Source organism: Apium graveolens, chromosome 5, assembly GCF_009905375.1.
Source record: "Apium graveolens cultivar Ventura chromosome 5, ASM990537v1, whole genome shotgun sequence".
Lineage (NCBI taxonomy): Eukaryota > Viridiplantae > Streptophyta > Magnoliopsida > Apiales > Apiaceae > Apium > Apium graveolens.
The window spans coordinates 19684064-19709006 of NC_133651.1; the positions used below are offsets into that span (position 1 = coordinate 19684064).

The 24943-nt window shown below is 36.2% G+C and overlaps 6 protein-coding genes across 6 annotated transcripts; all 6 read left to right on the plus strand.

Annotated features, from left to right (window-relative positions):
• Window positions 1-250: 250 nt before the first annotated feature.
• Window positions 251-2093, plus strand: LOC141723584 (small ribosomal subunit protein eS19x). Its single transcript, XM_074525424.1, has 4 exons — window positions 251-410; window positions 1061-1151; window positions 1276-1459; window positions 1801-2093. Exons 1-4 carry the CDS (start codon window positions 327-329, stop codon window positions 1871-1873), a joined length of 432 nt encoding a protein of 143 aa, XP_074381525.1. The 5' UTR covers window positions 251-326; the 3' UTR covers window positions 1874-2093.
• A 1261-nt stretch (window positions 2094-3354) lies between these two features.
• On the plus strand, window positions 3355-10420 carry LOC141723585 (diacylglycerol kinase 1-like). Its single transcript, XM_074525425.1, has 8 exons — window positions 3355-3630; window positions 4308-5722; window positions 6272-6635; window positions 7079-7155; window positions 7790-7909; window positions 8502-8666; window positions 9341-9478; window positions 9899-10420. The coding sequence occupies exons 2-8, from the start codon at window positions 4544-4546 to the stop codon at window positions 10046-10048; spliced, it is 2193 nt and encodes a 730-aa protein (XP_074381526.1). The 5' UTR covers window positions 3355-3630; window positions 4308-4543; the 3' UTR covers window positions 10049-10420.
• An 817-nt stretch (window positions 10421-11237) lies between these two features.
• On the plus strand, window positions 11238-13807 carry LOC141723586 (UDP-glucose 6-dehydrogenase 3-like). The gene is made up of 2 exons (XM_074525426.1): window positions 11238-11518; window positions 12168-13807. The coding sequence occupies exon 2, from the start codon at window positions 12186-12188 to the stop codon at window positions 13626-13628; it is 1443 nt and encodes a 480-aa protein (XP_074381527.1). The 5' UTR covers window positions 11238-11518; window positions 12168-12185; the 3' UTR covers window positions 13629-13807.
• Window positions 13808-14155: 348 nt separating this feature from the next.
• On the plus strand, window positions 14156-16423 carry LOC141723587 (uncharacterized). The gene is made up of 2 exons (XM_074525427.1): window positions 14156-14274; window positions 14680-16423. The coding sequence occupies exon 2, from the start codon at window positions 14943-14945 to the stop codon at window positions 16071-16073; it is 1131 nt and encodes a 376-aa protein (XP_074381528.1). The 5' UTR covers window positions 14156-14274; window positions 14680-14942; the 3' UTR covers window positions 16074-16423.
• A 483-nt stretch (window positions 16424-16906) lies between these two features.
• On the plus strand, window positions 16907-18620 carry LOC141659894 (uncharacterized). Its single transcript, XM_074466825.1, has 2 exons — window positions 16907-16937; window positions 17227-18620. Exons 1-2 carry the CDS (start codon window positions 16907-16909, stop codon window positions 18618-18620), a joined length of 1425 nt encoding a protein of 474 aa, XP_074322926.1.
• Window positions 18621-22850: 4230 nt separating this feature from the next.
• LOC141659895 (uncharacterized) lies at window positions 22851-24377 on the plus strand. The gene has a single exon (XM_074466826.1). The coding sequence runs from the start codon at window positions 22851-22853 to the stop codon at window positions 24375-24377; it is 1527 nt and encodes a 508-aa protein (XP_074322927.1).
• Window positions 24378-24943: the final 566 nt, after the last annotated feature.

Here is a 24943-nt window from a genome sequence, read left to right on the forward strand (position 1 = left end):
AAAAAGCTAAAAAATGTTTCAGGATTTCCATAAATTGCTAATTGACCCTTGACACCTTAAAATTTCAAATAAATTTAGAAAAGAAAAGTCAAAGTCAGTGCTGGAATATTATAGCAGTAAGCAGTGTCTACAAATATTTTTGAGAAAATAACCCAATTTGCTTTGTAATGGATCGGATTGGCACGGCCCAATATCAAATAAAAAACCTAGGGCCCAATTCCATGCCCTCAATATATTGCTCAGTCCCTATTCTCGGTTACAAAGTAGCAAGACCTCTGAAGAGAAACCCTAGGAGCTTGCGGCGGCTGAGAAGACGAAAGAGAGAGATGGCGACGGCTAAAACTGTGAAAGATGTTTCTCCTCATGAGTTCGTTAAGGCTTATGCCGCTCATCTCAAGCGCTCCGGCAAGGTAACGCCTCTCTCTCCTCCTCTCTCTCTCTCCCACTCTCTCTGCCTGTATGGATTTGTACAGTGCTTAGGTACACTAGATAGCTTTCTATTCCTTGTCCCCCCTCTCTCTCTGTATCTCTCTCTCCCTCTCCCCTCCCTCTCTCCTCTCTCTCTACCCCCCTCTCTCTCTCTTTCTCTCCCCTGTATGTATGTTTAGTTGCTTATGTACACTGTTTATGTTTATACCTAATTTAGGATAGAACAAAGTGAATTGGCATTGAATAGATATGTTATTGTTATACATGATTTAGCATTTGTTGAAATTGTAAATAGTTTCTGTGTTTCTTTGTGATTAATTGCTTTTATTATTGTAAAGATATCGAAAGTAGTCCGGCATTTTCTGTGATGTGTATGTGATGCCTGGACAGCTAGACTATTTCAATATTTTTTTGATGTGGTAGTTGTTATTTTGAATTTATGATGCTAGCAAATTCCTTATTTATTGGTGTTTTATGTAATTTTTTTGTTTATTTATATATTATTAGCTCAGAAGGTGTTAAATAGAAGTTTTATTAATATCAATGAAATCATAGTAAAAAATGCACATACCTATAGAATGTATCGTGGATGGTTGTGGTGGTCTTATTTTTTGCCACTAATGTTGAACAGATGGAACTCCCACACTGGACTGATATAGTGAAGACTGGAACCTTCAAGGAACTTGCCCCGTATGACGAGGATTGGTATTACATTAGAGCTGGTATGATTTTCATTTTAATTGTTACATCGTCCTTTGACAGAACCGATCAGAACCAAACACCATTACATTTGCCGAGCCTTGAAATAATATTTACCTTTTCTCACTTTCACCAATTCAACTGCAGCATCAATGGCAAGGAAAATCTACCTAAGGGGTGGTCTGGGTGTTGGTGCATTCAGGAGGATCTACGGGGGCAGTAAGAGAAACGGAAGTGCACCACCACATTTCTGCAAGAGCAGTGGAGGTATTGCCCGCCATATCCTTCAGCAATTGCAGACCATGAACATTGTTGACTTTGACAGCAAGGGGTAAGCACTAAACAAGTGACATATTAGCAGAGTCAAAGTTTCTTTCTGTTTCTAATTTAATCTTCAGTAGACTGTCATATGTTATGTTAAGTACTCTTTCAATTATTAGAAGCTATATGTGCTTTGTAGTCAAGTCACATAGATCCATGTTGATTCTGTTGCATTGTAAGTCTAGTGGTAGACTATTCTTCTAGGTGAAAGGATTTAGTTTTTAATCCTCAATTATTATGGTTCTTGATGATGGTAGTTTATTTCTTAAATCTCAAAACAGATTCCTTGCGACTTCTGCAATTCATAAATAGGAAATTGCTTGAACTGATTCTTTTTTTTGTGCAATGCAGTGGGCGAAAAATCACATCCAGTGGACAGCGAGATCTTGATCAAGTTGCTGGAACAATTGTTGTTGCTCCATGAGAGATGTATTGAGAGTTCATCTAGATTACCTTGATAATTCATGATGCTTTGGTATCTGGATCAAAATAGATTTAATGCACTAAATCAATTTTTCTCTTTTGCTGCCGGATAATTAGTAATATGAATGTGTTTTTTTCAAGTATGTTGACATTGTGATATGTTTGTTTCTGAGTTTTTTGTTACTATTTTGAAGAGCAAGGATTTCTTGTTGATTTGGATATATGCTCGGCTTTGTCATAACACCTGTTAGTTTGCATTCTTTTCCTAGTTATAATAAGCATTTAGTCGGAATCAAGTAAAATTACTTCTCACATATTATAGTTAATATGAGTTTGATCTGATAAAAAAGAAGGTTAAAAAGCAAATGATTAGGCAATTTGTAAATTTTGAATTTAGTTTCAATATTTCTTTTATGCTCATGTTCATATATACTGTGATTAACACTGTGGAAGAATACAAATACAATCCACATTTTGAGAAATAATTATTTTCAAGTTGGTGCCTACTTGAATGGGTAAAGCCTTGTCTGGTTTCTCCATTTACGTCCAACTAATGATCTCAAATTGGTCAAGAGCTTATCTGGTGGTTTTAAGTTCGATTTTACTTTTGGCTTACTCCTGAGAATTTTTAGAACATAAAGCAAATTAGCCTAATTAGTCAAAATAATCTTAAATCCACCCTAGGAAGAGAGATACCAACCATAATTTTCAAGGTTGCACATCTCAAGTTAACAACGGATATTGATCATTGACCAGCTCCTCTGATAGTTTATGCTGAGGTGTCTGCATGTACAAATTGATATGGTGCTTGAAAAATGTTAATCTATTTACAGTTGCTATGGTTTTGCAAAGATGAGCAATTTGTCATCTAATATCGATTATATGTAATAATAACGAACATGTCCAAGATTAAAAATGTAATCAATAGACATTTTGTTAGAGCATTGCAAAAATAAATAAATATGCAATTAGTGTATGATGCCGTTTCTGCGTGATAACGAACATCGCTATGATAGAAAGATAGAAGTTGAATCTTACCCGAAAAATTTGATAAAAGCTTTTGTTAAACCCCATTTCCTTTTCTTTGGCCAGTATGTAGACTTAGTGCACCCTAATTGATTTCATTTTTAGTTTTTGAGGTAAATGTAAGTATTATAATCATATTAGATTTTTTTTTAGAAAAACGCTTCAGAATTATTATTTTTTTTAAAAGAAGAAAGATCATTTTTAGTTTATTTTCTCCCATTCATTTTTTGCTTAATTTTTCTCCCACTTTGATAATTTACATAATCAACCAAACATGCCTATGCTTAGAAAGATTAAAATATACGCAACCTAACTTACTGCATTCATAAGAATAAAGAGTTATATTTAGGAAGAATCTGAATTTGTGCCTAAATATGAATATTAGTATGATTTTTTTAAAAAGTGAAAATTAACGATATTAAACTATGAGAGAAGAACGAAATATCAATTTTGAATTTATCCGCATAATTTATGAAATTGAAATTTACTTGTTTACATGTGTTTCCAAAAAGAAGAAACAGGGGGTGAATTCGCTAATGCGCCCGACGGGGAGAATAGGAATAACTGCCACGAAACTCAGAAGAGACAAAATCTCGTTACATTCACGCATCAATTTCATTATATCCCTTGCATATATTTTGTATGCCTTTCGTTTTCCCCTTTGTCACCTTATGCTCTTGAGCTCGATTCTCTCTCTCTCTCTCTGTTGCCGAGTTTCGATTCTATCATCCTGTAATCTCTCTCTCTCTCTATATATATATCACACACACACACGTTAATTATAAATGTTTATCAGAAACTATAAAATCGAACATGATGAATTTGAATTGATCCAATGCGAATATGAAATCATCTCGTTACATTTTTAGCAATTTGTTATTGTATATGAGCGTGTGTTTATTTTATTAATCTCACATACTTCATAGCACAATGAGTTCTTATGATTCAGAAGAATGACTTGTTCACCCGTTCAATTAATTTAGTATTAGATTCAGTTATCGAATGCTATGTGTACACATATTCATCTTGTACTTTACTTACGAGTTACCTAATGAGTATAGATATATTGATTAGCATTTAAAATATTTACACGCTTTTTGGAACGTCGTAATCAACATACATTTCTGCTTTCTTGATTCCGAAATATAATTAGATAGCGTCCTATTTTTATGTGTGTATCACTACATATAAAATGCAATTGCACAACAAGTTCCTACACTTAGTACACAATATTTATTTCTTGATGCTAATCCACTTGTGACTCAAAATGTATTAATTTGGAGTTCTTGTTTTTGAGTACTTGTGGTGGATATTCTATTTGAAGATCTTGAGTTTGTTAATTACATCTGCGGTCAATTTTTATGCAGTCCAACATTGACTGCTTTCTAATTTGGTACATTTGATTCCAGGTTTATTTTTATCTTGAACATTGTAAAGTGGCACAGTTAGAAAGCCTTGTGGATGATTTGCTAATGAAGCTGTTAACATGATTTTGGTTCGGAAATCAGACTTGAAGTTTTAGCGTATCAGGGACTACGATTTGTTGCCTGGGGGCAGTATGGCAGTATAGCATATTAAGCTTGAACAAAGTGATTAGCGAAATATGTAGGCTAGATTTGTATTAAGTACATCTTTGCGGTGTTTGATGCGGGTAGATAATTTTTCAAAAATGGATGAGGATCGAGAACCTGGGTTTCCATCTCACATGGTGGAATCACGTCTTTTTACTGTCTCTTGCTTTGTTGCTGGACTTATAGGAGTCCTCACTATAGCCTACACTGCCTTCCAGTGGAGGAGAAATATCAATCTAAGTTGGATGAAAGCTATAGCCATATCAAAGAACCCCATGACGAGGAGAAAGGTCCCTGTAGCTCCTCATACTTGGATTTTGGAATCCATCTCCCGTGGGAGAAGCTTAAAGTGCTGTGTATGCTTGAAGTCAATGTCAGCCTCCCAGAATCACGGGCCAGTGGCTTCAGACAATCAGATCCACTATTGTAGCATATGTGGTGCAGCATCTCACGTTAGCTGTTCATCTAAATCCCAAAAAGATTGCAAACGTGTGTCTATGACTGGGTATGAGCATGTGATGCACCAGTGGGCTGTCCGCTGGACGGAGGTTGCAGATCAAGCTGACGAAACTTCCTTTTGTAGTCATTGTGAAGAGCCCTGCAATCGTTCTTTTCTTGGAGGATCCCCCATATGGTGTTGCTTATGGTGTCAGCGCCTGGTACATGTTGACTGCCATGGTAGCATGTCAAATGAAACAGGTGATATATGTGATTTGGGCCCATTTAAACGATTGATTTTATCCCCTCTATACGTCAGGGAAGTGAATAGGGCTTTACAGGAGCGGCTATTAAGTTCAATCACTCAGGGGGCCAATGAGATTGCATCTTCGGTCCGAGCTAGTATTAGGAGTCAAAGTAAAAAGTACAAACAGGGAAATATAGCCTCTGCTGACACAGGTAACAATTGTAGTATTGGCAAGTCATCCACGGAAAGTACAAGCGACGACAACAAGAATATAAACGGTTCTCATGGAATAGAGGAAAATTGTGATAGTACTGTAAGTATGGACAGCGGGGATCAAAATGAAAAAGGTAGTGCTTTGCATAAATTAGATTCAAAGCCAAGTTTTAAGAGAAGCTCCTCTATTAATGAGAAGAATGAGTTACAGTTGACTGCAACGGAACAACGATATGTGTTGAGTGATTTACCCTCAGATGCAAGACCCTTGTTAGTCTTCATTAATAAGAAGAGTGGGGCCCAGCGAGGAAATTCACTTAAGTTACGCTTAAATTTACTTTTGAATCCCATTCAGGTCAGTAGCTGGCTGAAGTGGCTATTCTTTATGTGAATTTAATGCATCTCTATTAGAGGTATATTTGTTATTTTCCTTGCAATGAGATTAATGACTTATCTGTAAGGTAGATCTTTAAATGTACAATTTAATATTGATAACCTTAGTATGTTGACACAGGAACTAATTTCATAGATTTTGTTAATATTTTTAACATGATATATAGTATTTTTTGAGTTGGGATATAACTTTCAGCAGAAAGGAAATTACAATATTGGAGTTTGGGTGCCTGAAGATCACAAAGTTTCCCCTCCAACTCTATGACCTTGTTTAAGGTTGATATGTGAAACTTTATCTATAAGGTCATCAATTTAAGAGTAAACAAGCAGTCCACAAATCATGATAAGGGTCCACTTTGTATATGTGTTGCTGTTGGGGGCATGAGTGTAGCCGAAGTGCTTGTAACTGTAAAATGATTCTTAGCTGGATTTAAAATTCAATAAAAGTAACTGTGCTGTTTTGTCAGTTCGCTTACCTTTTTAAGTTGAGTTGGTTGAAATTTATACACAGGTTTTCGAGTTGAGCTCAGGACAGGGACCTGATGCTGGACTATTCTTATTTAGGAAAGTGCCTCATTTCAGAATTCTTGTATGCGGGGGAGACGGCACTGTTGGATGGGTTTTGGATGCGATAGACAAGCAGAACTTTGTGTCTCCTCCTCCGGTAGCCATTCTTCCTGCTGGAACAGGAAATGACTTGGCTCGAGTTTTGTCTTGGGGTGGTGGTTTAGGCTCAGTGGAGAGACAAGGTGGGCTAAGCACAGTTTTGAACCATATAGAACATGCTGCAGTAACAATTCTTGATCGATGGAAAGTTTCAATTAACCAAAAAGGAAAAGAGGTCGAATCTCCAATTTTTTTGAACAATTATCTTGGTAAGCTGATAAGTATTATTTTCAGTTACCTAATATAGTATTCATGTGGATATCTTGGTTGATTAAATCTTGCATCGACATGGGACAGTAAATTTCTGATGTAATTTTTTTATAAAACTAAGCCAGGGTTTGCCCTAAATTATGGATTTGTTATTTAAAGCAACTATCTTTAAAGTTCTTCTTAGCTTTTCGTATGTCTATGTTTTTATGACAAATTAGCTTAAGCCAAGTCCGTTCTTTGTGAGCTATATATAATTGCATGATAGCATAGCCAAAATGATTTATAACAGGGTGCTCAATGCTCACATGATTAGTGAGGATACATCTCTATAAAAATTCATATAAATCGAACAGGGAGGTGCTCATATGCAGTACTAATAAGGTCTGTTCTTTTCGCTACACACATTCATTGTCACTGAAGTACAAGCGGCATACTATTGCAGGGGTAGGATGTGATGCAAAGGTTGCTCTTGAAATCCACAATCTAAGAGAGGAAAACCCGGAGAAGTTTTATAATCAGGTTATCACAAAACTACTGGATTTTGTTTTAAAGGATATACAGGTGCAACATAGAAATTGAAAAATTATTTGCATGTGCACGCTTTTCATCCTGTAGACCGAAGTGTTCTGCTCTCTTTATTATTATTATTGTTATTATTATTATTATTATTATTATTATTATTATTTATTTATTTATTTATTTATTTATTTTTTTAAGTAGGATGCAATACAGAGGCGTGACATTATGTTTTCTCTATAATTCTAGTCTACAAGATAGAAAGGTTACTTGTTAGCACTTCTTTCACTACTCCCTGATGAAGTATATGCCACAATTATGGTGAACTATGTGGATTTTAGATTATATATGCTTTAAGAACATGATCTGGTGTATTATTGTTTGTGCCATGTTTGTAATGATATTGTTTAACTTAAGAGAATGACAAATAATGGTGTGTTTTAATTACTCTGTACAAATTATTAATAGCTGAAGATGGTGTTAGTTGTTAAGTCACGCCTCATTGGAAAATCATTGTAAAAGTAATTTTGATTCTGGAAATTTACTGTATTTAGGATTTTCCATCAGCCAGGGTAATTTTGTAGGTTATAGAGTTTACCAAGGGTCCAGCTCTTGAATGTTAATGTCACTCTTGCAGTTCATGAATAAAGTTCTGTATGCAAGAGAAGGCGCCAAGACTCTTATGGATAGGTCATTTGCAGATTACCCTTGGCAAGTTCGAGTAGAAGTAGATGGTGTGGAGGTAGAGGTTCCTGAGGTAAGTGCAATTGATCTTTCATATCTCAGTAATGTGTATATTTTTGCTTCAGATTAGCTTTGCAATGTGACCTTTTAGCTTTCCTCATAGTCTCTACTTGACATTCACTACTTTTTTTCAAGATTCGGCTAAGTTACTACTGTATATCTGAATATGAATAAGTTTTCTTGTAAGTTGTCTTACCTGTTACAGTGTTAGTTCTGTACACTACTCTTGCAAATCATTTCTTGTAGAGCAATATTTCTACTCACCAGAATTAAAGATTATTACTATTCAAGAGGTTATATAATATTATAATTTATAGCTGGGTCTTCATTTAAATTTTTACCAAATCTGATATTAGTAATGGTGAAAAATGATATTTTGTTCGACTAGAATTCACTTAAATTCATTTTAGTTTCGATCTCAACTTGGACATGCGAAGTTATATATCATTAATGGCGGGCACCATTTCTTTTAGTTACTCTTATAACTAATTTTAATATATTTTCTAACCAACTCCTCTAGAGCTGCATAAAGTACATAATATGTATTTGAGATATTAACCCCTTTGGTGTATTTTTGCTCTGAATTGTTTTCTTCCACTCTGCAGGATGCAGAAGGTGTTCTTGTTGCCAATATCGGAAGCTACATGGGTGGCGTAGATTTATGGCAAAATGAAGATGAAACATATGATAATTTTGATCCTCAGTCGATGCATGATAAGATGTTAGAGGTCGTGAGCATAGCAGGAACATGGCATCTAGGAAAGCTTCAGGTAAGGGCGATTTTAATAAAATAAAATTCCAAAACTTGGCAAGGCAAGTAGTACTTGGAGAAACTCGTTGGTGAAGTTAGGTACCTGTGTTTTTTAAATTCTGATTTTATGTTTTAGCCTTGACATAAATAATATAAATTTTTTGTAACTTGGAATTTGTTATTCGATATTGTGTTATTTTAATTGTATAGTGATAATTTAGTGAACACTTCGCTTGATTTTTATTAGACTTGAATTGAATGAAAATAGTAATTGGTCCTTGCAAGAACTAACTTATTTACTACTTGTTGTGGCACGTACTCGTGCATTAAGGTTGTAAATCCGTAACAATTTTTTACCATGGGCATGCCTGAATATGGAAGTCCTTTTACAAATCGGGCAACTTGTAATTGTATCTTACAGTAATACATGCAGCAATAATACATGCAGCAGAATGAGCGATTACTTGAATAAAAACAAAAACTCTAAAAGACTCATAGAATTTTAATATTTCTATTAGTATATCATCTAGGGAGTGCGCACTCGGATATTAACATATTCTGTTTGATAGAAGTTAGAATAGACAAAGAGATCGACCTACTGGGGATTAAAGCCCTATGTTATTTACTTGGGGACTATTCAGATTTCAGATTAGTGTCATCAGAAAAAAATTGATGGCTGTTTGACTGGAACAGGTAGGGCTATCTCGGGCTCGAAGGCTAGCACAAGGGCAATCGATTAAGATTCAGCTTTTTGCTGCATTGCCAGTTCAAATTGATGGAGAGCCGTGGTTGCAGTCACCATGTACATTGAACATATCTCATCACGGGCAGGTTGCTTCTTTATCCAACAGCCCACTTTAATCGTGTTCACACTTGATACTTGGTCAGAAAGGAGTCTTTTAGGTTTCTTAAATTACTTTAGTTAGTATTATGTAGGAATGGAGGTGTTGAAAACTAGTCCTGTTTCACAGAAATAGTAGCATCTAAATAATTTAAAAGGAAATAAAATTTTAGGTTGTACTAACATGTTAGGTATGATATCTAAAAAGGAACAAGAACAAAGTATAATAATATCCCTTGAGGTTTCATAGTTCTAGTACTGACATAAAAAATTTCTCAAGGTGTTCAATCACGGAATATTATGATCCAAAACATACTTCCCCAAAAAATCATGCATTAAATCAGGTGATAAAATTGTATCAAGGAATCAACGTTGTCCTTGGCTTTTGGCTTTATGTGATGGCTTTGCAGGCTTTTATGCTGAAGAGAGCAGCAGAGGAACCTCTTGGTCATGCTGCTGCAATAATCGCTGATGTGCTTGAGAATGCTGAAACAAATCATGTTATTACTGCAGCACAGAAGTGCTCCCTTCTTCAAGAAATGGCAATGAAGTTATCATAGAGGTTCACCCTATGGATTGCTTTGTTAGGTTACTCTAGTTGCACTACTTGGTTTGAGGAAGAGTGTGTACAGTGACCACCCTCCCATGAAATCTCCCATCAATATTAACTATGGTGGTAACCGGAGCATGTTTTGTAGTTCAAATATCATGAAGAAAATTGTTGTAATAGGGTGCATCTGTGCATAGCCAAATTTCTATGAAATCGGCGTTTTTTTATAATTCTATTACAAAGAGAAAATCTGTTATGCTACTGTTATTTTGTTTGTTTATCTTATAGAAGTGCTTGGAGCATATTTACTCTTCAGGTTTTAGTTTCTCATTCCAAGTAAAAAGTACGTTTCAAAGAATGTATGATATTATATATCTGTCTGCTTCATTTGAGCATCGTTTTTTTTGTCTTTCATGTTTGTTTTTAGTTCAAACTAACTAAAAAAAATAAAGGTTGTTGGTAAAAACTAGTTTGGCGCAGTGACTTCATTGTGACAATGATCATTTCATCGTGCTAAAGAGAAACAAGTAGTTGTCTGTGTGTCTTAAATCAACTTAATTGTGAAGTATAAATCAAGGTAATCTCACACCCACCTCGTGGCATGCTGATTGAAGGCCTTCTTGTTAAGTATCAACACGTTTATCTCCTAACAATAATTTTACATATGGATGTACAGTGCAGTATAATTGTTCATACAAATCATGACTTTGGTGCTACTCAAACTCAAGGCAGGCCTTGGCAACCCGTCCAGCACGCTGTATCTCAACTCTAAAGCTTTCTTTATCAATAATTTGTTGCTACTTTCATGATTTATTGCTATGTTAGAATATTAGTCTTGGAATCGAAAGCTCCCTCTTTATTTTTTGATAATTATTTCCTTAGTTTCTGTAGAGTATGGAGTTTCTCGTGACACGGGTCTTAAAGCACTTGCTTTATGGATATAGTTCTTATAATGTATCGAAACAAACCAATATGTTTAATTGAGTTTGATCGTATATAATTATTAAAGTATTTTCTAAAAACAATGTCGTAAACCACTTGAGGTCAACTGTATGTAATCTAACAACTGGGGTAAGTAATACAGCAACATCCAGTTCTGAAGTTAGGCCTGTCACATTTTCCATGAATGTAAAGGCCCTGTTTTACAAGTTAGAAACTGGTTTATACACAAACGTATCAATTTATAATTGAAAAAGTAGTATAATTTTCCCTTGTTTTTTACTGAAAGTAGCTGCTTGGAAACGTGCTGAACGTTCTTGGTCAGCTTTAATTGACTTTTTGGCACCTTTGCTTAGTTTGTGAGGATTCCATACAAGGTAGATGTAGAGTACTTTTTGGCATATAAATACAGAGATGGAACCTATTTGTAAGCCATACAAGAAAATTAAGTTTCTCTCTTCTTTTTTCTATTGTATATTTTAGAGGGTGGAGATCCAGTTGGTGAAATATTGTTCTTTGTTATTCACTCCGACTCTCCGAGGTAATTAAGTTTCTGTATGATATGCATTTATGGATCTTGATTCTTGCTACTGTTTTCTTGGTATTCTGATAAGTTTATTATGTCTAGATGTGATCCTTAAATCTCATTACAGCACTGGTTTACATATATCACTTCTTCGAGGTTCATTCCGATCTCTGAGACGATGCATTTAGAAAATATCTGTACCGGGTCTATGCATTATAGAAAATAAAATGACATCTTGATTATGTTCGGATTGAAGACTTTTCTTCCGTGAGAGATCAAGAGTCCTCACATTTCCGGTCTTAAATAGGTTTCAAGTTCTCCATTTTTTTTAAATCTGTAGATCCTCGTTTATGTAACTTTCAGGTGATTCACTGTTACAGTAATTTCATGTTTTTATCAAAATGCCATACTACAGCTACAGTTCAGTTTATATTTTACTTGTGTTTTTTCTTTAAACATACACTTGCTTTTGAAACTCTGCAGATTCCTGGTTTTGTCCCAATTAAACTAAGTGGAAGAATAGATCGTTCTATAATATGCTCTTTTTTGTATAGTCTTCTTACATACATGAAGTTGTTTTACCATTCTACGTATTTAAAATGATGAAAATTTATATAATGCTTTCGTGAGTTTGATACATTATACATACCTTTTTCAATTCTAGAGAGAAGCACAGAAGACAATGGTGAAGATATGCTGCATTGGAGCTGGATATGTAGGTGGTCCAACAATGGCAGTTATCGCCTTGAAGTGTCCCTCAATCGAGGTTGTTGTTGTTGATATATCTGTCTCGAGGATCACAGCCTGGAATAGTGAGCAACTCCCCATATATGAGCCAGGTCTTGATGAAGTGGTAAAGCAGTGCAGAGGAAAGAATCTCTTCTTCAGTGTTGATGTTGAGAGGCATGTATCTGAAGCAGATATAATTTTTGTTTCTGTTAATACACCAACAAAAACACAGGGTCTTGGAGCTGGAAAAGCTGCAGACTTGACCTATTGGGAAAGTGCAGCCCGGATGATTGCTGATGTTTCAAAATCTGACAAGATTGTTGTTGAAAAATCAACTGTTCCTGTGAAAACAGCTGAGGCTATCGAAAAAATATTGACCCACAACAGCAAGGGCATCAAGTTTCAAATTTTGTCAAATCCAGAATTTCTTGCTGAGGGAACTGCTATAGAAGATCTTTTTAGCCCAGATCGCGTGCTTATTGGTGGAAGAGAGACTCCAGACGGGCAAAAGGCAATTAAGGCATTGAAAGCTGTTTATGCTCATTGGGTGCCTGAAGAGAGAATCATTTGCACCAATCTTTGGTCAGCAGAGCTCTCAAAGCTTGCTGCCAATGCCTTCTTGGCTCAGCGAATCTCATCCGTGAATGCCATGTCTGCGCTCTGTGAAGCAACTGGTGCTGATGTTTCTCAGGTGGCTCATGCTGTGGGAAAAGACACTAGAATTGGAGCTAAGTTTCTGAACGCCAGTGTTGGTTTTGGTGGTTCCTGCTTCCAAAAAGATATCCTGAATTTAGTCTACATCTGCGAATGTAATGGCCTCCCTGAAGTTGCAAACTACTGGAAACAAGTGATCAAGGTGAATGATTACCAGAAAAACAGGTTTGTCAACCGAATAGTATCCTCAATGTTCAACACTGTTTCTGGCAAGAAAATTGCAGTTTTGGGGTTTGCATTCAAGAAAGACACCGGTGACACAAGGGAAACACCTGCAATTGATGTCTGCAAGGGACTAATAGACGATAAGGCCAAGTTAAGCATATACGATCCACAGGTTACTGAAGATCAGATTCAGAGGGACCTTACACTAAACAAGTTTGACTGGGATCATCCAGCTCATCTTCAACCATTAAGCCCTGCCTCAAAGAAAGACATAAGTGTAGTCTGGGACGCGTACGAGGCGACCAAGGATGCTCATGGTATCTGCATTCTGACAGAGTGGGATGAATTCAAGAATCTTGATTATCATAAGATTTACAACAACATGCAAAAGCCTGCCTTCTTGTTTGATGGAAGGAATGTTGTGAACCCACAGAAGCTAAGGGACATTGGGTTTGTTGTGTATTCCATTGGGAAGCCTTTGGATCCATGGATCAAAGATTTGCCTGCTGTGGCATAATTTAGACCCTCAATGGGATCACAAGCTTGAGATGAAAACTGTGAGAACTGAGAAGTGAGAAGTGGTTTGGTTGTTCAAATTCATAGCTGAATACTTGTATTTCTTACTTTGCCATTTGTTTGTTGTACAAGCAGTCATCATTTTAGTTATATATTAAATTTACGATTTTAATGTTGATATATGAATGGTTTTCACTAAAAGGTTTCCAGTTGAGTAAAATAATTCAGCATTTACCAAATATTGGTATTATTATTATTATTATTATTATTATTATTATTATTATTATTATTATTATTATTATTATTATTATTATTATTATTATTATTATTATTATTATATAACATAAGCAGAAAACGCAATAGTTTGAATATGTGAAAATAGCGGGAAACAAGTTTTGTTTTGTTAATGCTTTCCATACTTAAAGATTATTTTTTTGATTTTTTTTCTAAATAAAAGAAAAATTTAAAGATGGAGATATAAGACAATTGAGACATAAATATTTTTTTAATATCTAAAAATTGTTTGGCGGGGGATGATTCATGTGTTGTTTCATCGAAGCACGCGAAATTCGATCATAATAACAGACAACATTTAGTCTCGTTTCTCGAATTTCCTTCTGATTTGGGATGGAAAACTTACACTTCAGGTGAAAAGAGCTGCTGTAGACTTAAGTAACATCTATTGTTGTTTTATGTTAATTTTTAGGGAACTGTCTGCATTGATAAAATGACATGTCGAGTTTGAAGTCTTGTGTAAGCAATTGTACGATAAGAGATAGGACATATTAGTCTGACTAGTTACTATTACATATGATGTATTCCTGTTAATGTATTTGTACAAAATGTAAGGTAGATTGTGTTATAATTTTCATGTACGTAGTCAACGAAGTTCATTTGTTGTAATAGTGCGTATAGTTATCTTTGAGAAACCTGATTGATTATATTGGAATGTAAATTGTAATAGATGTTCTTGGTGTGTCTCTCCTGATTTACGAGTGGTAATTATTAAACTTATCAAATTCTATTAGTTGACGTATCCCGTAATGTGATAGGTAAAGGTTATGATGGTTCTGCAAATCATTTAGTTGAAGGTGATGTATATACTGAAACTCGCAACATCACTGAGCTCCACAAAGAGTGTGCTGAATATAGTTCTGGGGGGAACTCTAACTCCTCTTGGGCCAGCAGCTGCACCAGTGAAGATGATTTTAGATTTTCTGAGGCACCAGTTCATAAATCAGTTCCCTTAGAGAATGATGAACCGGATTATCCATCAAGGACCCTGGGTCGTTCTCGGGATGCATATGCTCGTCTTATGGAGCTTCCTCCTCAAAAATTGGTGCCCATTGGATCAGATTATCAAGCTGATATCCCTGAATGGCGCTCATATGGTTCCAATGATTCTGGTGTGAATAATAAGTTTTGCGGTACTTGTGTCACTCCAATGCCAGCTATGGAACTTATTATGTGCGATGATTATAAAAGTGGATATGGTAGAAGCATTTGTATTTGTGTTGATCCTGGCTCAATCACTTGTGTTAGACACCACGTAGTCAAAGCTAGAGAAGACATAAGGAGACTGGTTGGGCAGGAGTGTTTTGCTGGGCTGGGGTTGAATGAAATGGGTGAGGTAGTTGCTGAAAGATGGAGTGAAGAAGACGAGCAAATATTTGAAGAGGTGGTAATGTCTAATACCTCATCAGCGGGTAAGAACTTTTGGGACCGTCTCTCAGAAGTTTTTCCTTCCCGGACGGAAATGGAGATTGTTAGCTATTATTTTAATGTCTTTATGCTGAGGAAAAGGGCCAAACAAAACAGGTCTAAGTCAATGAACATCGACAGTGATGATGATGAGTGGCAAGAAAGTGAAGATGAATTTGAGGGCTGTGAGAATGATACAGAATCCGAAGAAGATGAGGATTCTGTAGTTGAATATCCTGCATGTGAAGGCATTCCTGGTTGGAATGGGATCAATGCTGGTTCATGTGAATATGGAACTGGAGTTGTGAAAGATACATCTCATCAGTACAATACTGATATTGGTGACCTTGATGGAATTTACAGTCTGTCAGAAACATGGAAGCATAACGATTACGGGACTTATCCTATGTTTTCCCCCTCACAGACCCTCGTGGATGTATGGGGAAATCATGATTTGAATAATCACTCACCATCTGGCACAGGTTCTGAACTTCAGGCTAGTAAAATGAAGGCTGGCCATAGCAAAAGTTTTGCTGCAACTTTTAATGGAGCGAGTGCTAAAGGCGGCCATGACTTTTTTCCGGGACCATGTGATGATAAAGTCTGGGGTGATGATAAAGTGTGGGATTTTGGATATGCACCCTGCCGTAGCAATGATGTTGAGTTTCTTTCCACAAGCAACGTGATGGAGGTCTTTGGAGTTGAAGATTTCATTGACAAGGCTAGAGATGATAAGCTGCATTAAATTGTTCAGATGACACCATAGACAGCCTAGGAAGTGAACCCATTTTTTTCTTCATATGTACATATATGTACAGTTTTGTATGGGCAGAAAAACTCTTTCTGTTACCGTAAATTGGTTTTCTCAAGTCATTAACCCCTGGTCTGGGAGACTGAGAAAATATAACAGGATTAGTTGTTGTAAACTCTTAGGAGGGCAGTATGACCCAATTGATAAAAAAAATGCAAATATTTTGAATGATTAGTTGGTAGGCATCAGATTGGCATATTGATCATTGTATAGATTGATTATCGTTCCCATGTAAACTGTAATCCCAATGTATAATAAGATTAACATTTCTAGTTTGTGTACAAGTTTGAGTAGAACATCTCTTCTCTTCTATCATTCTATGCATGAAAGTCTAGCAGCTATTGTTTTATTGACTTCTGTGTTTGATTTTTAACCGATAGATGTTGTTGCTCAGGTTTAGAAGTATAAATTTGCAATTTTTTTTGAAGAGGGGTGGAGTCAGAGAAATTAGTTGAAGGTCTCTTGACAAGATTGGCTGATCACGTTATGCTAAGTCGCACGGCAATACTAGATAAGTTGATGATGCTGCAACGCTTACCCAATCATTACCCATTCGGCTACTTATTCATCTTTTAACTTGATTATTGGTATCCATCCTATACATTCCTCCGCTTTTGATTCATGCATGAGTTCTTATCACTTATTTGTTACTTTCCGCGTTCAAGTTTGTGAATCAAAACTCCTGCAATCAACATTGTTAGACTTAAGTAACATCTATTGTTGTTTTATGTTAATTTTTAGGGAACTGTCTGCATTGATAAAATGACATGTCGAGTTTGAAGTCTTGTGTAAGCAATTGTACGATAAGAGATAGGACATATTAGTCTGACTAGTTACTATTACATATGATGTATTCCTGTTAATGTATTTGTACAAAATGTAAGGTAGATTGTGTTATAATTTTCATGTACGTAGTCAACGAAGTTCATTTGTTGTAATAGTGCGTATAGTTATCTTTGAGAAACCTGATTGATTATATTGGAATGTAAATTGTAATAGATGTTCTTGGTGTGTCTCTCCTGATTTACGAGTGGTAATTATTAAACTTATCAAATTCTATTAGTTGACGTATCCCGTAATGTGATAGGTAAAGGTTATGATGGTTCTGCAAATCATTTAGTTGAAGGTGATGTATATACTGAAACTCGCAACATCACTGAGCTCCACAAAGAGTGTGCTGAATATAGTTCTGGGGGGAACTCTAACTCCTCTTGGGCCAGCAGCTGCACCAGTGAAGATGATTTTAGATTTTCTGAGGCACCAGTTCATAAATCAGTTCCCTTAGAGAATGATGAACCGGATTATCCATCAAGGACCCTGGGTCGTTCTCGGGATGCATATGCTCGTCTTATGGATCTTCCTCCTCAAAAATTGGTGCCCATTGGATCAGATTATCAAGCTGATATCCCTGAATGGCGCTCATATGGTTCCAATGATTCTGGTGTGAATAATAAGTTTTGCGGTACTTGTGTCACTCCAATGCCAGCTATGGAACTTATTATGTGCGATGATTATAAAAGTGGATATGGTAGAAGCATTTGTATTTGTGTTGATCCTGGCTCAATCACTTGTGTTAGACACCACGTAGTCAAAGCTAGAGAAGACATAAGGAGACTGGTTGGGCAGGAGTGTTTTGCTGGGCTGGGGTTGAATGAAATGGGTGAGGTAGTTGCTGAAAGATGGAGTGAAGAAGACGAGCAAATATTTGAAGAGGTGGTAATGTCTAATACCTCATCAGCGGGTAAGAACTTTTGGGACCGTCTCTCAGAAGTTTTTCCTTCCCGGACGGAAATGGAGATTGTTAGCTATTATTTTAATGTCTTTATGCTGAGGAAAAGGGCCAAACAAAACAGGTCTAAGTCAATGAACATCGACAGTGATGATGATGAGTGGCAAGAAAGTGAAGATGAATTTGAGGGCTGTGAGAATGATACAGAATCCGAAGAAGATGAGGATTCTGTAGTTGAATATCCTGCATGTGAAGGCATTCCTGGTTGGAATGGGATCAATGCTGGTTCATGTGAATATGGAACTGGAGTTGTGAAAGATACATCTCATCAGTACAATACTGATATTGGTGACCTTGATGGAATTTACAGTCTGTCAGAAACATGGAAGCATAACGATTACGGGACTTATCCTATGTTTTCCCCCTCACAGACCCTCGTGGATGTATGGGGAAATCATGATTTGAATAATCACTCACCATCTGGCACAGGTTCTGAACTTCAGGCTAGTAAAATGAAGGCTGGCCATAGCAAAAGTTTTGCTGCAACTTTTAATGGAGCGAGTGCTAAAGGCGGCCATGACTTTTTTCCGGGACCATGTGATGATAAAGTCTGGGGTGATGATAAAGTGTGGGATTTTGGATATGCACCCTGCCGTAGCAATGATGTTGAGTTTCTTTCCACAAGCAACGTGATGGAGGTCTTTGGAGTTGAAGATTTCATTGACAAGGCTAGAGATGATAAGCTGCATTAAATTGTTCAGATGACACCATAGACAGCCTAGGAAGTGAACCCATTTTTTTCTTCATATGTACATATATGTACAGTTTTGTATGGGCAGAAAAACTCTTTCTGTTACCGTAAATTGGTTTTCTCAAGTCATTAACCCCTGGTCTGGGAGACTGAGAAAATATAACAGGATTAGTTGTTGTAAACTCTTAGGAGGGCAGTATGACCCAATTGATAAAAAAAATGCAAATATTTTGAATGATTAGTTGGTAGGCATCAGATTGGCATATTGATCATTGTATAGATTGATTATCGTTCCCATGTAAACTGTAATCCCAATGTATAATAAGATTAACATTTCTAGTTTGTGTACAAGTTTGAGTAGAACATCTCTTCTCTTCTATCATTCTATGCATGAAAGTCTAGCAGCTATTGTTTTATTGACTTCTGTGTTTGATTTTTAACCGATAGATGTTGTTGCTCAGGTTTAGAAGTATAAATTTGCAATTTTTTTTGAAGAGGGGTGGAGTCAGAGAAATTAGTTGAAGGTCTCTTGACAAGATTGGCTGATCACGTTATGCTAAGTCGCACGGCAATACTAGATAAGTTGATGATGCTGCAACGCTTACCCAATCATTACCCATTCGGCTACTTATTCATCTTTTAACTTGATTATTGGTATCCATCCTATACATTCCTCCGCTTTTGATTCATGCATGAGTTCTTATCACTTATTTTCTAAAAATGTTGATTGCAGGAGTTTTGATTCACAAACTTGAACGCGGAAAGTAACGTCGTTGAAACAATTATCATATCTAACGGAACTGCCTGAACGAGCCTGAGAATACTTGTCATGAGGCTTCGAAAAAACATGTGGCTCGGTGTATGCTTAATTGTTCCTTAACACATACACTTGTTTTATCTACAGAATTCAGTACTGTTTAGTTTAAGTGCATGATGACGGCCAATGAAGAAGTGACATGCTTTGATTACTAGACTACCTTTGCTTCTAATACCATCACAAACTTGATAAATTCTGATTAGGATCACTTGTCAGCATCTTGCACAACTAATTTCACTTGATTACAAATTAAAAGAAAAATTGTATATTTAGCAGCAGGTACTCTTTACAGATTATTTAATTGGACAAACTACATTTCATAAACAAGTTTCGGATAAATTGGAGGTGAGAAGTCCTAAATAGTATATCCAGAGGTAAGATTAAAGATTTGCATACATCTTAGAAACCCGAAACCCAAATAAACGAGTGGGATATAGTGTGTATGCCTGGTTGGGATTAATGGTGAACAATTCTAAGTGGAGGGAGAAAGCTATGTAAGCTAAGGTGACATGATAATATTAAATAACTTGGTTGATATTTGAGTAGAGTTAGGTTCAAGGTCACAGATGAGAAGGTCTATGAAGAAGAATAAAGGCAAAGGGAATCATATTTTAGTGTTAATAATGTAACAATGCGTGGAATAGAGGACAAGTAGTTACTAAACTTTAAACGGGAGCATTTTGTTTGCTATGCTTTCTCTTCATTACACCATCTTAAGCTATGCACTACTTAAAGTTTGCATAATTGTGTGTAACAGAGTGTCGTTTTATGTGATGGACCACAAAACAGGACTCCTGACTAAACATTTACCAATCATAGTTCTACTTCTTTAACATTATCAGAGGTTTAGGCTTTTTATTTAGGAAAGATGATGTAGTAATTATATGCAATGCAATGTCACCACAGATCAGAATCTCCATTCTTATATAATATCAATTTCGTTCAGACGTGGGATTTTAGAGTGGTCAAATTAACAGAACCAAAAGAGTAGGGTCATGGTCTGCATATATATTACACACCTTGCTCTAAGCAAGATCTACCCAATACGTTGGTTTGACCTGATGATATGTACATATGATTCATCTTGGCCTATCCCAATTTTTCTTTAGGAGGGAATCTGAACTTCAAAGTAAAGGTATTACACTGTAGGGTTAAAATGTTCCGTATTTAATTTTGAGCGTGGTTAATAAAGGATGTGTGAAGGCTCACCTGGCAGTTTTTCGAAATGAAAAAGTTACATGGATTTCTGCTATATTTTTATACAGTTTGTGTGATGGCATAAAAAATAGAATTGGTTGGACAACCCCAACAAACGCAAGAGAATTTCAAAGAAAAGACTTGAAATATTCGACAACAAGCAGAGAAAGAAAGAAAACACTAGCAAGACAACTCACAGCTAAACAACATTGTACTAGTAGTACATGCCGGCTCACTCGAAATGACACAGAAATTCAAGGAGCTTGTAGAAGCATAGTATCTGTTGATAATAGGACATCAAGGGTACAGTTGGGCAGGCGAAAAATCCGCTAACATTGAGTTTTTATTTAAGGCCTGCAGCTTAATTAGCCTCATTTAGCTTTGCTGGCCAATTAGCGACTACTTATATTAAGTGAACATAGGAGATTTGGACTAATGTCCAAATTTTTCGTACTTTATGAAAAATATCGTAGTTAACCTCTCCGAAATCCAGACATGATAACATTGTAATTATAGCTTGTGTTAGTGATTCCAAAACTAAACAGCTACTGATACTAATGTAGTAGTATCATGCTGTAGATTCTGATGAGCTCTGCTCTCTATTTTTAACTGTAATGGTTGTTAGTTGTCTTAAATAGATAAATCACACACACACAGATGTACTATATATATTAGGGAGATGGTCCGGGGCAAGCGATTGTTAGTAGCATACCATACCGTCACAATATTAGTATGATGCACGTAAAATGATGGAGCCCATGTATTCACATCAAAAACCCTACTGTACACGTATTGCAATATAATATTATTGTATAATATGCTTCAAAAATCGGTTGTCCTAGAACGGACCCTACATATTAGAAGACCAATATGGTGAGGTTGAGTAGTTTGTACATGAAAGAGATTGGCCAACTTGGCTGTAGAAGCAAAGGTAGCCATACTTTGTTCCAAACATAATCAAGGAAATTACAGAGTTACTATGTTATTAGAGGACAGTAGCATCAAAATGTGATGAACAAGAAGCAGAGAAGCATTATCTAATGTGAATAATTAAATCAAAGTATGGGATATATAATAACTAAACCTTGATAATTTCATACATAACTACAATATAGTTGTTGGGAGTATTAGGACAGAACTTAGCTGCAGGCTTGGAGTTGGAGCTTCCCATGTTATCAAAGTCTATACAACTTATAAGTGTAGGTCCACTATACTTTAACTCCACCAATCATTCATAACAACAAGCACCAAATGACTACATTAGCCTACTGTCTCCTGCCTTATTCTAAGTGACCCACTGTCACCAACATACTTTGAAGTAGCTTAACATGCCATGCTTCCATTGGCCACTCAAGTGCTGCAGAAAAAAACCAACTTGTGGAATATTATTCTGTAACTATTACATTATTTACTAAAAATTCAAACTGAATTCTAATGATACGAGTGTTTTAGTGCTGGTATGATCGCATGCTGTGAATGAATTGGGATCCGTCCAAAAGAATAGCGGCCAAAAAATGGAATAGAACCTTTCACTTCACTTGGTGGGGTGGGCTTCCTTAATAGCTAGACAAAGAAAAGAATAGTTAGTTTGAGTAGAAGTAGAGAAGAGTAGTTAGGAATTTAGATCCTCAACAGCCATAGGGATGCTCAGTGTTACGACAAACCTCAGCCGTTGGATTAAGTTGGCGTAGGATCCTCATTTCCCTCCACGTGCAGCTCTTAGCTTTGCCTTCTTTTATCTTTGCTTCCAATTCCATGCATGGATTTCTCCTCCAAATATATAACACTAGTTTTTGTTGCTTATGTAAAGAGAGAGAAAGTAAAGAAATCCAACAGAGAGAGAGTGAGTAATATTCTGCTCTCTGTTGTTTTTTCTTATTCAAAATATGATTTTTAGTTCAACCAATTAGCTAGTAGCAATGAGACAGAGACATAGAGGGACAACTACTACATATCCAGTAGCTACCCTACTCTGTCTTTGCTTTTCTTAAACATCAGATCTTCTTGTTCTACTCACAAAATACATTAAACATTTTGTGGGTTCCTCCCTGGATTAGTTCAATGTCTAAAAGTAGTTCAGATTTTGGTTTTTGATTTAGTTTCTTGATCTAGGTGCTTTTGTATTTTTATCTGCACTTGTGTTGGTTTGAGGTATTAGATCATTTAGATTACTTTCTTTGGTTCTTGATCTGAATATTCATTTGTTTGATCATTTCGATGGCAAAAGATCATGAAGCAAACTACATGTGTAAATTGTGCAGCAAATGCTTCCCTTGTGGAAGATCCTTGGGAGGTCACATGAGGTCTCATGTGATTCATCCAACTGATCAAGAAAAGCTCCAAAAATTGAAAAGGTTGCCTGCAGGTGATAATGGTGGTATCAACACTTTAGTAGAGTCTGATGCAGCTGCTTATGGTCTCAGAGAGAAACCGAAAAAAACATATCGATTTAAAGATTCAAGTGAAGATACTTTGCTTCATGTCGATAAAATTTGCAAGGAATGTGGAAAAGATTTTCCATCTTGGAAGGCTTTATTTGGGCACATGAAGTGCCATTCTGATAAAATTACACGTACTCGCGTGGATGAACAAGATTCCGGGACTAGTGCTGATCAATCTGAAAATGGGAAGGTGAATCCAAGAAAAAAGAGATCAGTAAGAAGAACCAAAAGGTACTTTAAGATGGAAATTTCTGGTACTACTGCAACTTCATCTTCTTTATCTTGTAATGCAAATACTACAGCATCTGTTTCTGAAATTGAGCAAGAACAAGAAGAAGTTGCTTTGTGTTTGATTATGCTTTCTAAGGATGTGAGTAATTGGAGTGGTCTAAAATCTATCGGTGAGTCCTCTGTTAATAATTCTGAGTTCGTAGATGCTCAGTCGTTCACTAAAACAGAAGGTAAGCAGGTTGGCGGTGATGAGATTGTCAAGTTAAAGAAGAAATTAAATGGGAATTTAAGAGATGGTCCTAAAATGAACAGATCAGAAATCAAAGTTGGTGGACTAATAATGCTCAATGATAAGCTGAAGTCTAAAGTAGTTGAGGAATTAGAATTCCAGGTGTCTGAAGTTGAGATAGAGAGGACTTTGATCAATGCAAGTAAATCTGATGAAGAAAGTGATTTGGGTACCAAGAAACTTATTCCAAGCAAGAGGAAAGAACCTGACTTCGTAGGACCTGAATATAAAGTGAACAACATGGAAATGATCAAGATAGGATGTGATCAGAGAAGAAAATATGAGTGTCCCTCTTGTAACAAGGCCTTCAACACTTTCCAAGCACTTGGAGGTCACAGAGCAAGTAACAAGAAAATGAAAGGCTGCTTTGGCCTGATAAACAGTTGCGAGAACAGGGTGATTGCAGCTGACCTTCGTATTTCTCCAATACCACCTGCTGATAACAGGAGTCTCATTGCTCATGAAATGACTACAGACACAAGCAATGGAACTAAAAAGATAATTAAGGGGGGTTCACATGAATGCCAAATTTGCTTTAGAGTTTTCTCTTCAGGACAAGCGTTGGGTGGTCACAAGAGATCACATTTGATTGCTGAAGCCAAAAACAGCCAGGGTATTACAAGTAGCAGCATTGTGATACAGAAACCAGTTCCGGAGATTCGTGACTTTCTTGATCTTAACTTGCCTGCTCCAGAAGAGGATGATATAAGTACTTCTGAAATTGGTTTTAGGCAATGGTGGATGGGAAATAACAACCATGAGGCGTTGCTTGGTCTGCTATAAACTGATATTTAATCTTTTCATTCAAATACTGTACAGATTCATCCATTCTTTACACAATTGCATGGCTCGCTGCAGTTATCACATTTCAGTAACTGCTACATTGTTGGTCATCTATCTTATGTTACTTCATTGTACTTTTAACTTCATATTGTTTTTTGTAATGCTTTAGGTTACATGTCAACAGTAGTTACTATCTACCCCATTTGAGCATAAGCTGAAACCTCAACTGTTTGATGAAGAACTTTTGTATTGCTACAGAATGCAAAGGTCATTCTTGGTATTGTAATACTCTTCTTACTGAATTTCATGTTTGTTCTTGGAGATAAATCATGCATATATCAATTGTCAAGATTTATATATGCACAATTTAAGGGACACGATCCACCTATTATGTGCAGTATTTTCACCGTTATAAACTTTTTTGGCTTGGCACTGAAGATAATGATATAAACTAGGTGCATGGATAGGTAATTGATGAATGAGATAATCATATAAGATATGCATATGATCATTATTTTTGGAGCATTATGTTAAGTTGGTTCTAACCGCTGTTCCAATAGCCAAAG

What these genes read in the sequence shown, in the direction of transcription:
- LOC141659895 (XM_074466826.1), top strand. Translation starts at nt 22,851, where the DNA reads ATGGCAAAAGATCATGAAGCAAACTACATGTGTAAATTGTGCAGCAAA.
- LOC141723586 (XM_074525426.1), top strand. Translation starts at nt 12,186, where the DNA reads ATGGTGAAGATATGCTGCATTGGAGCTGGATATGTAGGTGGTCCAACA.
- LOC141723585 (XM_074525425.1), top strand. Translation starts at nt 4,544, where the DNA reads ATGCGGGTAGATAATTTTTCAAAAATGGATGAGGATCGAGAACCTGGG. An exon ending in CGGAGAAGTTTTATAATCAG is followed by an intron (nt 7,156 to 7,789) that starts GTTATCACAAAA and finishes TCACTCTTGCAG; the next exon opens with TTCATGAATAAAGTTCTGTA. An exon ending in GGCATCTAGGAAAGCTTCAG is followed by an intron (nt 8,667 to 9,340) that starts GTAAGGGCGATT and finishes TGACTGGAACAG; the next exon opens with GTAGGGCTATCTCGGGCTCG.
- LOC141659894 (XM_074466825.1), top strand. Translation starts at nt 16,907, where the DNA reads ATGTCGAGTTTGAAGTCTTGTGTAAGCAATT. An exon ending in GAAGTCTTGTGTAAGCAATT is followed by an intron (nt 16,938 to 17,226) that starts GTACGATAAGAG and finishes GTAATGTGATAG; the next exon opens with GTAAAGGTTATGATGGTTCT.
- LOC141723584 (XM_074525424.1), top strand. Translation starts at nt 327, where the DNA reads ATGGCGACGGCTAAAACTGTGAAAGATGTTTCTCCTCATGAGTTCGTT. An exon ending in TTGGTATTACATTAGAGCTG is followed by an intron (nt 1,152 to 1,275) that starts GTATGATTTTCA and finishes ATTCAACTGCAG; the next exon opens with CATCAATGGCAAGGAAAATC. An exon ending in GTTGACTTTGACAGCAAGGG is followed by an intron (nt 1,460 to 1,800) that starts GTAAGCACTAAA and finishes TGTGCAATGCAG; the next exon opens with TGGGCGAAAAATCACATCCA.
- LOC141723587 (XM_074525427.1), top strand. Translation starts at nt 14,943, where the DNA reads ATGGAGCTTCCTCCTCAAAAATTGGTGCCCATTGGATCAGATTATCAA.